Here is a 14,912-nt window from a genome sequence, read left to right as displayed (position 1 = left end):
GTCCATCAACAGATGGATAAAGAGTTTGCACTATATCCACAAAACAAAATACTACTCAGCAAAGTAAAAGGCCCAAAGTTTTGATACAAGAAACAACATAGATGAACTTCAAAATCATTATGCTAAGAAAACCCATAAAATAGGAGAACATATTTGCAAATTATACACCTCATAAGGGCCTACTCTCCGGAATTTTCAAAGAACTCTTACCATTCCAAAACAAGAATGTAAAAAACCCAGTTTTAAAATGGATGATAGATTTGAGTAGACATTCCTCAAAAGAAGATATACAAATGGCCAACAAGCCAACATGAAAAGAAGCTCAATATCATTAGTCATTACTGAAATATAAATCAAAACCACATTGAGATACTACTTCATACCCACTAGGATGGCCATTGAAAAAAAAAAAAAGAACAGGCCAGGCATGGTGGCTCATGCCTGTAATCCCAGCACCTTGGGAGGTCAAGGCAGGTGGATCACGAGGTCAGGAGATCGAGACGATCCTGGCTAACATGGTGAAATCCCATCTCTACTAAAAATACAAAAATTATCCAGGCGTGGTGGCATGTGCCTGTAGTCCCAGCTACTTGGGAGGCTGAGACAGGAGAATTGCTTGAACCCGGGAGGCAGAGGTTGCAGTGAATCGAGATCACGCCAATGCACTCCAGCCTGGGTGACAGAGCAAGATTCCATCTCAAAAAAAAAAAAAAAGAATTACCATATGACCCACCAATTCCACTCCAAGATATATACCCAAAAGAACCAAAAACAGATGTTCAAACAAAAACTTGTACAAAAATGTTCACAGTAGCACTATTCACAATAGTAAAAAGGTGGAAAAACTCAAATGTCTATCAATAGATGAATGGACAAAGAAAACGTTTTCGGTACCTATACAATGGAGTATTATTCGGCAGTAAAAAGGCATGAAGTGCTGACACATGACACAGTATGGATGAACCTTGAAAGCATGATGCCAAGTGAAAGAAGCCAGACACAAAAAGCCACATATTATGGGATCCCATTTATATGAAATCTCCCGAATAGGCAAATCCATAGGGATGGAAAGCCGATTGGTTTCCAGGGACTGGGGAGAGGTGGGAATGGGAAGCAACTGCTTAGTAGGTATGAAGTTTCCTTTTGAGGCGATGCAACAATTTTGGTACTGGAGAGTGGTGATGGTTGCATAACACTGTGAACATACTTGATGTCACTAAATTATGCACTTTAAAATAGTGAAAGAAGACACACACACACACACACACACACACACACAGAGTACATACTTGGATTTCATTTGTATAAAATTCTAGGAAATGCAAACAAAGACAGCAAATCAGTGGTTCCCTGAATGTGAGGGGGATAAGGAGAAGAGGGAAAGATAAATTATAAGAAGTATGAAGAAACATTGTGGGGTGATAATTTTTTTTTTCGAGATGGAGTTTTGCTCTTGTTGCCCAGGCTGGAGTGCAATGGCGCCATCTCCACAGCTCACTGTTGTAACCTCTGCCTCCCGAGTTCAAACGATTCTCCTGCCTCAGCCTCCAGGGTAGCTGGGATTTCAGGCGCCCACCACCACGCCTGGCAAATTTTTTGTATTTTTAGTAAAGATGGAGTTTCACCATGTTGGCCAGGCTGGTCTCGAACTCCTGACCACAGGTGATCCACGTGCCTCGGCCTCCCAAAGTGCTGGGATTATAGGCGTGAGCCACCACACCCAGCCAACAATGTTTATTATTATCTCAATTGTTTAATGGTTTAATGGATCCTGATGGATGCTTTAAACATGTGCAGCTTACCATACTTCAATTATACCTCTTAAAAAAAAAAAAGACCAAAAAAAAGTTTTAAATTTTATTATTAGACCTCTGAATTGTTGGCATTATTGAATTGCTATTTGAAATACACTGAGAAACTCATGGTTTAAAGGATTTTTACTGTAAACCCTGTCGCAGATCAAAAGCCACAATCCTTCCCCAGTTTATGGATTCTGTTCAGTCTGGTTGTTACAGACCATGGTTTCTTAAAGCAAAAGAACACTTGTAACAATGTCTGCAAAGATGGTTCAAAAAGCATGTCTGGCAGAGACTAGCTGAGCTTCATGTGTACTTGTTTCAAGTCAGGAATTCCTTTTGCTATGAATAGGAGCTTTGGACACTTTAATCATTGCAGAATCCTGGTTTTCTGAATTGGTTCAAAAATGGTCTGGTGGAAGTTGGCAGACACTTTGCAAATCAAACTATCATGTCTGTTATTATTTTAGCACATGCTGAGAGGATTAGAAGTGTTTATGTGCTCTCTGTGAGCATCAAATTTAGGTCTTGTTTAACATGCATAACAAGCAGAGTAAGACAGTGAATCAAATGCCAGAGTCAGATTTGTTCATGGAATTTAAATTGGGATATAGATTTCACTTTAAACCAAAGCTGTACTTAAAGTTTTAAGGGGGAAAAAAAAGGGCGGGGGTGGGGGACGGAAACAGGAAAAAAAAGTTTTAATTGGATTGCTTAGTTTGTCTTAAATTTGACCTACTTTCAGATTTATTTTAGTCATTTTTTTCTATAATATTTTCTTGTAAGTGATGGATTTTCTATAAATTAAGGAAACAGATATTTACACAGAGAAGACAGGATTGCTTGAATTAGTATAACATTCTTTATTCCAAGCCCCATTCCACCATGTTGTCATAAATACTATTTTTCTTAGCTTTCCTGGGTCCTAGTAAGGTTGTGCCTCAGTTTCCTCATCTGCATGATGGGGAGAATAACAACACTTACCTCACAGGATTATTGTTGAAGTAAATGGATTGAAAATACCTCAACTGTTTAGAATAGTGGCTGGCACACAGAAAGCACTCTGTACAAGTTAGTTGTTATTCACTTTATTATTACTGCTTCCTTTAACAGATAAGAACACTGACACTCAGGGTTAGTAGTGGCAAAGCTGAATCCAGAACATAGATCATGCCTGCTCCTGCTCCTTTTCACTACTCCACACCACCTTTTTCACCCATACATATTTTGTGTATGAAAATAGGAGTACCAAAGTGGAACAGGCAAAAATAGCTGTGTAACTTAAATCTAAAAAACATGAACAAACTGCTAGTCACTGACCAGCCCCAAGACTCACCCAGTTTAGGCACCAGGGCAAGTCATCAGTCATTTTTAAAGCCTGCTTCATACAGTGATTTTGAAAACAGAGTTAAAAGGCTTCTGCAAAGAACCAACATAACTTCAAGAGGATACCCAAAAAAATCTGATGAGCAGTACAAATTACATCAGTATCTACTTATTTCCATTAGCATTAAAATGGACATTAAAAGGCACTGCAACTCAAGAGATGGAATGCCTCTTATAGAGTTAAATGGGAAGTAGCTGACCCATGGATCAAGTCCTATGAAGTCAGGACTAGAAAAATCCAGAGGCTCTAGATAATATCTATGGGGTGATACAATGCAAACACATTTGCAAGGCTGTTTGATATAAACTGTGTGTCCAAACTCATGCATTCTAAAGTGATCCACATATTTCATTACAATTGCTCCTTAAATATTTAATCAAATTAAAAGACAAAGCCACCAGATGAAAGTCTGTTGGAACATAGATATTCAGAGGGTCTCATGGTAGCACCTCTGCAGACAACTTACTACTTATCACAAACAGAAAAATGTCTGTCTACAATGGAGTAATCCGGTGGCCGCCATGTTAAACAAGGGGTCAAACTCTTAGCCTATCTTTGCCAAAATGTTTAACCTGGATCTGGTCATGAAGAAACAACAGTCACAGCCATATTATGGTTCATTCTCCAAGACAACTAGCCTGTAATCTTCAGTATTGGAAAGTAGAAAGAGGTGGGTATACTTGGTAGATTAAAAAGAAGAAATGGCTGGTGCAGTGGCTCATGCCTGTAATCCCAGCACTTTGGGAGGCTGAGGCAGGAGGATTGCTCAAGTCCAGGAGTTCGAGACCAACCTGGGCAACATGGTGAAACCCCGTCTGTACAAAAAATACAAAAATTAGCAGAGCGTGGTGGTGCACGTCTACAGTCCCAGCTACTTGGAAGGTTGAGGTGGGAGATTGCTTGAGCCAGGGAGGTCAAGGCTGCAGTGAGCTGTGATTGTACCCTGTACTCCAGCCTGAGTGACAGAGTGAGACCCTGTCTCAAAAAAAGAGAAAGACATTATAAACAAATGCAAAAAAAAAAAAAAAAACAGCTATATGAGACATTATCTGACAAATGAAAAAGTTAAAAACCTAGTGTTCATTAGAAAAAAATTAAATAAGACTAATTTCCTGAGCTATGATAACCAAATTATAGTTATACAAATTACTTTCAAATAGTTCAGGAAAAGAAAAAGCAAGAGAGAGCACACTCAAGGGCAAGCAAGAATGCAAATATAGTCCCCCCAAAGCAAGGTTTACTTTTTAAAAATACAGTCCAAATTATATCCTTGGTTGAAACAAATTTGAAGAAGAGTGGGAATTGGGGTGGCAGAAATAATAACGGGCATTCCTATAACTGGCTTGGGAGTAAGAAGTAAAATATGTTTTGCTTCCTTTAAATATTAGTTATGCTTTTACATCTCAAAAGGTTCATCCTTAAACCACAGCTTGAAGGTGTTAAGAGGACGTTTCTGGGTATGAAAGGAAGGTAGGTATTAGGTTTTTCCTCTATTAAGGATCTGGGAAAAAAGAGTAACCTTGAACCAAGAAGAGCGGAGAAGAAAATGTGATGGTTGGCTTCTGTTTGGCAGGAAGGAACAGAGCATGAGATGCCCAGGAGAGACCCAGTCTACTGCCACTCCCATAAAAGTCCCATGTGGGTGGGTGGGCAGGATGGGGTGAGAGGAGATAACACAACCAAGGATGCTTTTCTCAACCCTCTTAGGGGAAGTGAGTAGACTAAGGCTGGTACATACATGGTTAATTTATGAATGCCTCCATTTCTCTCTCCTCCATTCCCAGGATGACAAAATGGTGGCCTAGCAGAAAATATAAGAGACAGAAATACAGGGATTCTCATCCCAGCCTGATGACTCCCTCGCTGTGTGACCTTCAACAATTCACTTGACTTCTCTGATGCTCATTTGTCTTACCTAGAAAAACAGGAAGGCTGGGCTAAAACAGCTCTCAGCTACCTTCCAGGACTAAAATGTAAGATGCTAAAGGGCAGCTCAGTCTTCAAGACAGTGCAATACCAATGTGAAATGTCTACTCCTTCTGTTGCTGTTTTTAAAAATGAAATACTCGCAGGTACAGACGGTTAGGAAAAGAAATAGATAAAGAAAAAAATAGTTTTATTGTTTTCTTTTATTGTAAAAGTAATACATGCTCACTGAATTTTAAAAAAATAGACCATATTAAAAAGGAAGAAAAAAAGACAAACCACTCTAATTGCCCCATCCAGAGTTAGAACTACTGTTAATGTTCTTTACATTTGTTCTTCAGATGTTTTTTAAGGCTGGCAGGCACCAGCACACACTCATACACATCTTTTCAAAAACAAACATGAGATCTTTGCATACATGCTGTTTGTAATTTTTTTAGTTAATATTATATGGTTCTCCTTCCATATCAATCAATGCAAAATAACAGCATCATTCTAATGGCTGAGTAGTACATGACCTTATACCTACACATGGTTTATGTTTCCAACTGAGAAACATTTAAGTGGTTTCTAATTTTCACTTTTCTAGACAGTGTTGCAATAAATATGCTTATGTTCATCCTCATGTATGTACATATTTGAAGACTTTAAATCAAGATTTAATCACAGACTTATCTCTCTTTTTATGCAGAAGGTTAAAATATTGATCATTTCAAATACCAAATAAAGTTTCTCCACAACTCTGCTATTGCCAGCGCAGGAGGATGCAGCACTGGCCCCACGGCGCCCACATCCTGGCTCTGGAAACACTCGGTCTCCTGATTCAGTGAGGCTACACGGAAGCATGAGGCCTAGCTTTGGGACAACTATGACATCTGCAAGGCTGCAAAGAGGTTTTAGGGCGAGCTCCAGACTGGTCTCTGCGGCCGACTGACTGTGCGTCACGGTTCAGGAGTCCCTGCAGTAGCCACAGCCTGTAAAACGTTTGTGTGTCCTATGTTTACATTCTCTGCCTCTGAAACCATCGATGTCACCAAACGCACTCCTGTTGGCCTGTGTTTAACACAATCCAATTCAGACACATGAAAATTATTATCTCTGTCTCCTAAGCTGAAAGTGCTGCTTTCAGTTTGTTAAAGTAAATGTTAAAGCACTTACTTTAACATTCCAAAAAATTATTCTTATACCAAAAACATTTTTAGAGATTGAAGAACAGTATAAAACTTTTTCCTGTTCACTGACATTAGTGTTTATTTTTCTGACTTTTCAAATTATGTCACTGATCCAAATATTCTTTGTGAATGCTAGAGAAAGCATTTCATTCTCTTTTTGTGGTTATTGTTGTATTCATGGGTGATCAATGTCACAAATATGTACCTGTGTCCATGGCTAAATTTAATTGATGTGGGACGTATTCCGTATCAGGTGACGGAGGAAGTAGATGGAGAGAGGCACTCTACATTGGTGATCACTCCACAATTTTGCTAAGATTTGCACAAGAGCCACCTAATTTTATTCTTGGAAGAAACTGCAATTGATCATTTCCAATCCCTGGGGAGGCTAGATTAGAAAGGTTAATTGGCTTGTCCAGGTCACTGACTCCCAGTCCAGAGTTTTTTCCTCTGTGGCACTCCTCGACAGAAGCCCAATAATTAATTTAGAGCAAAGATGCTCATTTTACACCTGAAAACATCAGACTGATCTTAAATCGTTCTGTTCAATAATTAATTCAAAATAAACCAAAGGAGGAGATTTAGTGAAACCAATGCATCTTTAAAATATGTATTACCTAGTCTACTCCTGACACTGGAGGGCAGGTTGAAGGGCAGGCCTAACAAAACTTAAAAACATATTTGGGAAAGAGTCTACAGACAAGTTGCAAAACCAAAAAGTATTTAAGATGGCCAGACAGCAGCAATTGGAGGTTTCCAGGTTTGGGCCAGAGTGGGAAGTGGTGACTGAGAACTGACGGGTCATTAGTGTGATCAAGAGAAAGCAGGTGCAAAGAAAAGGCAGAAGCAAGTGGCCCTGGTACAGCCTTAAAGCAAATACCACATTAAAGAAGGCAAAATTGGCGTGGAAACTATCTTCATGGAGTGATAACCACTCCCAAACACATGCATGACCCCCTGCCTTTTGTTTCTGAACACATGGAAAGATTGATTTGTCCAACTGAGCTGTGAGTTATGAACACATCCTCATGCAAGTTGCTTAACTGCTCCCTTTTTGCCCATAAAGTACATCAGCACCAATATGTGCCATCTCCCCTACAGATCTGCTGTCAGCAAGTTGGAAAAGTTGCCTTAGAAACCGTCAGGGGACTGACTTATCTTATAAAATCCATCAGGAGTTGTAGGGAAGAGGAAGATCAATCAACTTGACTGTAACTTCCACCGCGGTAAAGAGTTTATCATATTAGATGGATATATGCAACATATCCAAAACACACACAAGTTATTTGGGGGGAGGGGTCCTCCTCGCTTTCACCTCCTCCCCCAACAGCTGGCAGTGATAACTTGTCCCCACACTTGCTGTGTGTAAACTTTGAAGACTAAAATCTTGTACAGCTCCTTAGTTGGGTGGAATTTAAACAGTGACCACCCATGGAGCCAGTCAAACTATCAGCTCACCAACAATACCCCCGTGGTGGTGTTGCAAACCAAATTCACATTCCTGATTCAAAAACATGTCTTCTTAATTAGGATCAGAATCTGCCAGTCTACTCACTGGTGGGAACAAGCAGTATTAGGCATCCAGGATAACATGCATATTCTCAAGATCCAGCCAGGTTCTTTAAACAGAAAGGGAACTGCCGTGTGCTCCTTTCTGCAAACCACTAATTACCATCTTTGCCATGATTCTGTAATATGGATCATTTTACTTAGTGCAAAACTTTTCAACACTCTAAACACAGCTACCAGTCACTCACACTAGCTGCAGATCCACAGCAATTTTCCCTGTTAAAATATACCAAATAATATCATTTAGACCATCCCCAATTAAATAATCCCTGTGGCAGGAAATAAAAATCAGATTAAGTAGGATTTTGTGGTGTAGGAGACCATTCAAGCTTTTGTCTGGCAGGGAGACCAGGACAGATGAAGGGAGAGGGGTGTCCTACTTCTGAACTTCTCTTTCGGGTTTTAACTCCAGTATCTCAAGCTTCCTCAATTCTTACTTTCCATATTTAGTTCAGTCCATTTTAATTTCTATCCCTTGATTAAACCCCAGTTCCCAACATTTTGTGTATTTTTGTTTATCAAACCTGTGAATTGAGCTATATCAATTTGTTCACTTGAGGACCGGCTGTTGTGGGCAGGGAAGAATATTAGTTTAAACTGGAGTCAAGAACTTAAAGCCACAAAAATAAATGAATAAATAAATAAATAAATAAATAAATAAATAAATCAGAAGGAAAGAAAGAAACTGGATAATGTGGAATCATTTCACTGTGAGTCAATCCTGGTTGGTTTTTTTCCACCCCCTGGTGACTATCAGGACTGGCAAAGAGATCTTAACAGATCAGAGTTCACATTCCAATGGACAGACTTGGGCTTTTTAAATTATTAATTAGATAAACTGCGAAGGAGGTAGCGAAAGAATACATGGATAGAAAAATAAAAAGGGTGATCAAATTCTTCTTCTTTTCCCCCCTACAGCACTGGCATTAGAACAGCTCTGTGTGCACCATATGCATAGTCCTTTACTGTGACTAATGGGAATAATGTACTACATTTCATAATACTGATCTCTTTGGCAATTTGAGAAAAACTCACAACTAAATGACTATACATACTATCTAAAAATACTTATCACAACAAACCCTCAAGCAAAATTTCTTTTTCTGATAAAACTTTGGAAAGCTTTCTAGATAAGCAAAAGAATCATTCAGACTGCTAAGAAAATAGCACCCCCCCCCGCCCCGCCCTTTTCTTCCCTGTTGGGGTAAAGGCTTAATCCTCTCAGATGTTTTCCCTGCTGAATGCTTGTCTTATGTGCAGTTTAAGATGGTATTTAAAATTTTCAAAATTCCTTCTACAAGTGTATTCCTATTTCCCCTAAAATTGGGCTCAAACTGATGTTAACTGGCACAGATGTTAGAAATTCCATCCTCTTTCCAGAAAGGACCAAGTATGAATGTAAGGGAATGTCCCTTTTTAGCAAATTCTTATTTCTTCTCTCTGACTCTGGATGTAATTGTCAGCATACCCATCAAAGTGGGTGAACATCATACACAACTTGCCTGCAAATGACTCCCTAACAGTTACACGGAGATCCTTCTGCAGAATGTCTGTAAAATTAGAGTCTGTAAATCGGAGTTGCTACTTACAACATTTTCTATTCCGAGTGAGGGGAGCACTTTGCTCTGAAAATATAGACAGCCAGTGTTCTAATGCTATACGGAAGACTATAGATCAAAGAGATCAAAGCTGGATTCATGTTTTCATTAACTACAAACATTTACACGCAGGTAGCACTAGCCATCAAATGCTAAACCAAAACTTTTTCTATTGTTTATAATTATTTTTATTCACTGCTTAAAAAATAATCTAGAAAAAAGTGTCATCTATACTCAAATTAAATATGCAACCTGATGCCACGCATTAGCCAGGAATATTTTGCTGCAAATCAAGTAAGTTAGGAAAATCACCTCTACATTCACTTCATAAGAGGGGTGCACGTGTTTGGTTTCTTTCCTCCATGGCTAGTGGTATGCTTCGTGGTTCCATCTGACAGCTAACTTCAACATTTCACACGGAATTGAGTGGCTCTGTTTTCATTCTAATGAGTGCTTTAAAACTGGCAACCTAAAGCTTAAATTTCTGATGTTCATCAAGGTTAATAAATAACTTCTTATAAATAAAAGATTAGGTTTGATTTTAAAGCTCAGGATTAAAACAAAATAATTTAAAAAATGAAACATTGTAAATGTTGGAGGAGATAAATCCTTATAAAACATTCACCGAAATGTCAATGTTTTCTTATTTCTGCTAGTATGGAAAAAATATATATTTGTTAAGTTCTCAAATTATTCTGATTTCCTAACTTATCCCAAATCTCCTCTTAGGGTATTATTTATATTTCTTGTTTCCTAAATAGCCTAAATCGTGTTTTATATACAATAATGCCTCTATATTAGCCAATTTGGAAAATGCACATTTAAAATAAAAATCTTATAAAATATTAACTATCTGTGTCTATACATGGCTGATAATCTTTACAGTAAACAAGAGCAGAAAAGGTATGAATGATTCTTAACGGAAGCTAAAAATACAATGACAAGGAAATGAAATCATTGTACTCCAGAGAAATTAACTCTAGATGCAATCTTCATAAGTACTAAGACTGGGTCCATAAAACAAACAAAATCAGTCTCATTATTAGTCATCACGCTTCATGTGTTTATCTTTGTAAATGTAGTATACGGCAGTTCTCTAAACACCAAATATAACATGTGAACAGGAACTGATTTTTATTATAATTGTTACTATGGTTTTTCCAAAGTCATTGACTTTGATCTAAAATAAAAGCCATTACTAATAAAAATCAGTAAACATAGACAGTAAGTGGAAAAATGTTTGTAATCTTCAAACGCACTATGCAACATGAAGAAGATTGATGTCGCCATCATTTTGAAAGCAATCAAAACTTCTCCTCTTACCAGTTACATAACGACCTCACTAAAATAACTAGAAAAAATAGAGGTTCTCTAATAATATTTAATATGTGTTCCACCAGAGGAGAATTTCATCCAAAGCTGTAGCTCACAAAATTCCCCAAATCAACAGGCAGACAACTTGTTTTGCAGCCGAGCGCAGTAGCTCCACTATATTTTCTCAAAGATGGCTGATGCAAACCACACCTCATAACTACATAAAAATGTTTGCTCAGATGGACTTATGCAAATGCAGTTTCAAAATAACCTGCTCAAATTTCGGCGCATTGAAGATGGACCTACAAAGCGTTTGCGACATTATATCTGGTTCCAGCGGAATTTCAGTCGGTACTAAGGAGAGCACAAGCTCCAAATCATCCTTGTAAAGAAAGACTGAAACGTAAGTATGCAAACATCAAATCCTATGAGCATATTCACAGCCCTGGGACCTGGTCCCTGAACACTGATCCGTCACCAATGTAAAGCAAGCAAAGCCATGAGGCGCTTCTTGAGGTCTCCATCCTGCCCTTCAAGTAGAAGGGGCCATCTTTGAAAAGCTGAGTCTTTTCTTTTAAAATTAGATATTCCAAAGATGGGATTTTCAAAATGGGGGATGAATTTAGAGGGTAAATTATTTATTATATGAGGCAAATAAAATATACTTTAAATGATCCATTTCCATAAAATGATATTTATTTTCAACCTGGCAGTATTTCATAATCAGATGCCCTTCTACAAAGACTTTTCTGTGAATGTAAAGTTCCCAGTTTTCTTCTACTTAAAAGTAAATAATAGAAAAGTGCAGGGTAATTACAATACCGAAGCAATTTCAATTAACTTCATATGCAGCCTGATTTCAAGCCGCAAGACAGTGGCTCCGTACGAAGCACATCAGATGTTTCCAAATTAATAATTGGCCAAATTGGATTTTTCACTAAGTAAACTTTAAATTTTAAATAGTTTTTCTCTGTTGCTTTACATTTATATTAAGGAATAATGAGAAATTTTAAGTATTGATGTACATAAATTGTCAATCATATTTAGTATTGGCTGAATAATTTGCAAAACAATAGAAAAGAATAATAATATGAAATATTTTCATTTTGGAATAGTTGGAAACTGTTTGTAGTTGAAAGTTATATAAAATATCCAATTAAAGCAAAAAGTTGTCACAAGTGGAGACTCAGTATTCCACCAGTCAACATAGGGAACCATTTTGTTCTGAAATATGATACCAGCGTTTTCTAATGTTAAACTTGAATTTTCACAATTCTTTCTATTAGACAAATCAGTCTTCAAAACAATAAATACTTAACTGCTATTTACTTCCATTTACACCCATCACTGGTTCTTTCTGTTACTAAGTTTTATTAAATTTACAGGACTCAAAGCATCAGCGGAGCAGCAGAAAACCTCTGCTCTGTTCCATAAGGGTAAATTTTGCTGTACTTGCGTGTATTTATTTAGCGTTGTCAGTTTCGCAGAGGTGCGCATCATTCACTTTCCTACACTTATTAAACTAGTTTTGAAGACTTCATTACAAACTGGGTAAACCCTTAGGAGAGTAGAGATCCTTCAAATAAACCAACATTCTAGGCCTTAAACCGTCACACGAAATCTCAAAAGAACAAACAATACAAAGCATCACTGTTTTTACTCGTATGTTCCTCAAACGGGCTGAAAGAGCCTCTCGGGGCTTATTAACCACCCCCAACCTTCTCAAGCACTGGGAAGGCCGACCTGAGAATTCACGACCCAAGTCGCACAGGTCACCTGAGTCACAAGATGGTAACATTAATGGAAAACGGTTGCGTAGCTAAACTCTTCGAAAAGGCCTTCTTGAAAAGTGTCTACACTTTCAGGGCAAAGTAAAACATGTTGTTTACAAACTGTCACCTCCCTTTCCACTGGTTGGTTTCAGAGGCACCATGAAGGGTGGTTTAATTTTTGGCATTTTACTTACACACCCTCACGCGCGCGCACACACTCACGCACGACTCTCCATTCCAGCGTCCTCTTGGGACCAGAAAGATGAAATACAGTCGCTGGGCCATTTCCCCCCAATCTGAGCTATTTTAGTTCAAAATATCTAGTACCATTCCTGAAGAGAAGAGAAAGGAGATAAGGAAAAACAAAATAATTTTCCCTAAAGAACTTGGCTCCCCTCTTTCCAGCCTAACAAACAGCCAGAAGGACACCGACTCTGCCCAGAGGGGGTACGAGAAAACTTCAAACCCAAGAGGGGCGAGCGAAGTTCAGCAGGGACGGGAAATGAAGCCACAAAGGGGGCTCTCGGGGCGTGTCCCCAGGCGCACCCGTGGTCCCTGTTCCCCTTCTCCCTTCTTACTTTTGGATGATCTGGGGTAGGCCGGCTTGGGGCGGGGGCGGTGGCTGGGGCGGCGGCGGCGGCTGCTGCATCCCTCGCGGGCCGGAGGGTGCCGGGGACGTCCGGGCACCAGGCACACTGCAGGCAACTCTGTCCGGCTGCTCCGGACCGCTGGGGTCCGCGTCCTGGCTCATGGCTGCTGCCAACACCATGCGGGGCGAGACCCGCCCGGGATCTCGGCGAGAGAGCTCAAGGGAGGGGCGGTCCCGGGCCACGGGCGCTCACTGGCCGGGGTCCCCGTGCCCAGTCCCCTTGTCCTTCCCGATGGCGCGGGGAGGAGACGCGAGGGGCGGGGAGGAGGCAGTCCCGGCGGCGCCGCCTCCCCCTCCCGCTGCTCCAGCTCGTCCCGGCCGGCCACGTGGGGGCGGGGGCCAGGGGGCGTCTCCCGACGGGCGGGAGCTGCTCTGCGGCCGGGGGCTGCTCAGCGCCAAGCTGGACCTAGGAACTCTGCCCGCCGACCCCGGGCGCAGGAAGCGGGGAGGGAGCGCGGCGTACGCCACCCGCCACAGTGCACCCTCAGGGTCCGTAGCCCAGCGTTCCACGGCGCAGCATACCGCGTGAGGAAGGCGACACACGCAGCCCGCGGTCGGCCGCCGCGCTCTCTCTCCACCCGGGAGCCCTGAGTCCTCCGGCTGTCCCTGGGGACGGTGCGCGCGGCCTCTCGCAGCTCCTGCCAAGCCGGGCGGACCGAGGGCGCCCGGGACGTCCGCGCGCATCGCCCGTGCAAAGTGTGCCGGGCCTGGCATCTGCTCGCGGCTGGAGCCCGGCCAGCGCCACTGGCGCCTGAGGCACCCGACCCCGAGGGGAAGAAAGCCTGGACTCGCCCCGAAGTGGGACTTGTATTGTAACCCAGGTCTCAGATGACCATCTCCGGGGCTCTCCAAATTGTCAGTTCCAGCTGCTGATTTCAGGTGTCCCCGGAAGCAGCCGGTGGGGCCACCGTGGGTTTCTGGTTTCTTTTTCTCTTCACTTAAAAGACCCCGCCACGACCCCACGAGCGCAAAGACAAAACCATGCGTACATTTTATTGTTATTTATTGGCCAAATCTCCGTGGAAATGTAAAGGATGAAAAGAGAGTTCGCCGACAACGTACGGTCACCGTCACGCCCTCTGAAGCCCTGTTAATTACCCTGGCGCCCGCGTGCGCCCGTCCACCTGCACTCACCGGTTCACAGCTGTGGACGCGGACATCCTGCGGCCTTTCAAGGCTGAGAGCCACCACGCAAGGTTCGGCTTAGTGCCCTGGCGCGTGGGTGCGAATATGCGAGGCACCTGACACAGAAATGTCTACGGAGCAGAGAAAGACCAGAGAAAGCGGCCGCCCAGTAGACCTCACCGGCTGTCCGGCATACAGCAGTTCTAAGTCCTGACGCCAGCATCCCCGGGAAGTAGAGAAAAGCGTGCCTTGCGTGCCTGGGAAACCAGAGCCCAGGATGCCGCATGGCCTGGAGAGGAGTTTGCTCAGGGTCTCCACCCAACTCATTTTCCTCCCGCAACCACGCGGAGGAAAATTCTGAAGATGGATTCCCTGAGACCTAGCAACTACTTGAATTCCCCAAAAGACGCTTTCATGTCTCCCCAGACTGAGTTTCTAGCCTCAGGAAACTACGCCTCCGCCTCCGTTGATTTCTGCCATCATTCTCTCTTTCTCTCTCCTTCCTTCCCTCTCCCTTTTTTATCTTCCTCTCTCCCTCCTCTAATATAAAATGACACTATCAATTCCTCGTATTCATAAAGATCAGTTTGCCACAGTTCGCAAA

At 41.5% G+C, this 14,912-nt stretch overlaps 1 protein-coding gene across 2 annotated transcripts in view; it reads right to left on the bottom strand.

The window, feature by feature from the left end:
* Positions 1 to 14,626, bottom strand: part of RBM20 (RNA binding motif protein 20) — a 194,136-nt gene extending 179,510 nt beyond the window's left edge. The window contains exon 1 of one of the 2 annotated variants that reach the window (XM_055352121.2): positions 14,318 to 14,626. In XM_055352121.2, the coding sequence (XP_055208096.2) occupies positions 14,318 to 14,343 (26 nt within the window). In that variant the 5' untranslated portion in view covers positions 14,344 to 14,626. Of the gene's footprint in view, positions 1 to 13,112; positions 13,492 to 14,317 lie in introns of those variants that run through there. The other variant, XM_004050092.5, reaches the window with a different exon arrangement.
* Positions 14,627 to 14,912: the final 286 nt, after the last annotated feature.

This window comes from Gorilla gorilla, chromosome 8 (genome assembly GCF_029281585.2).
Source record: "Gorilla gorilla gorilla isolate KB3781 chromosome 8, NHGRI_mGorGor1-v2.1_pri, whole genome shotgun sequence".
Classification (NCBI taxonomy): domain Eukaryota; kingdom Metazoa; phylum Chordata; class Mammalia; order Primates; family Hominidae; genus Gorilla; species Gorilla gorilla.
The sequence above is the reverse complement of the archived record's forward strand: the minus strand, read 5'-3'. Positions and strand labels throughout refer to the sequence as shown.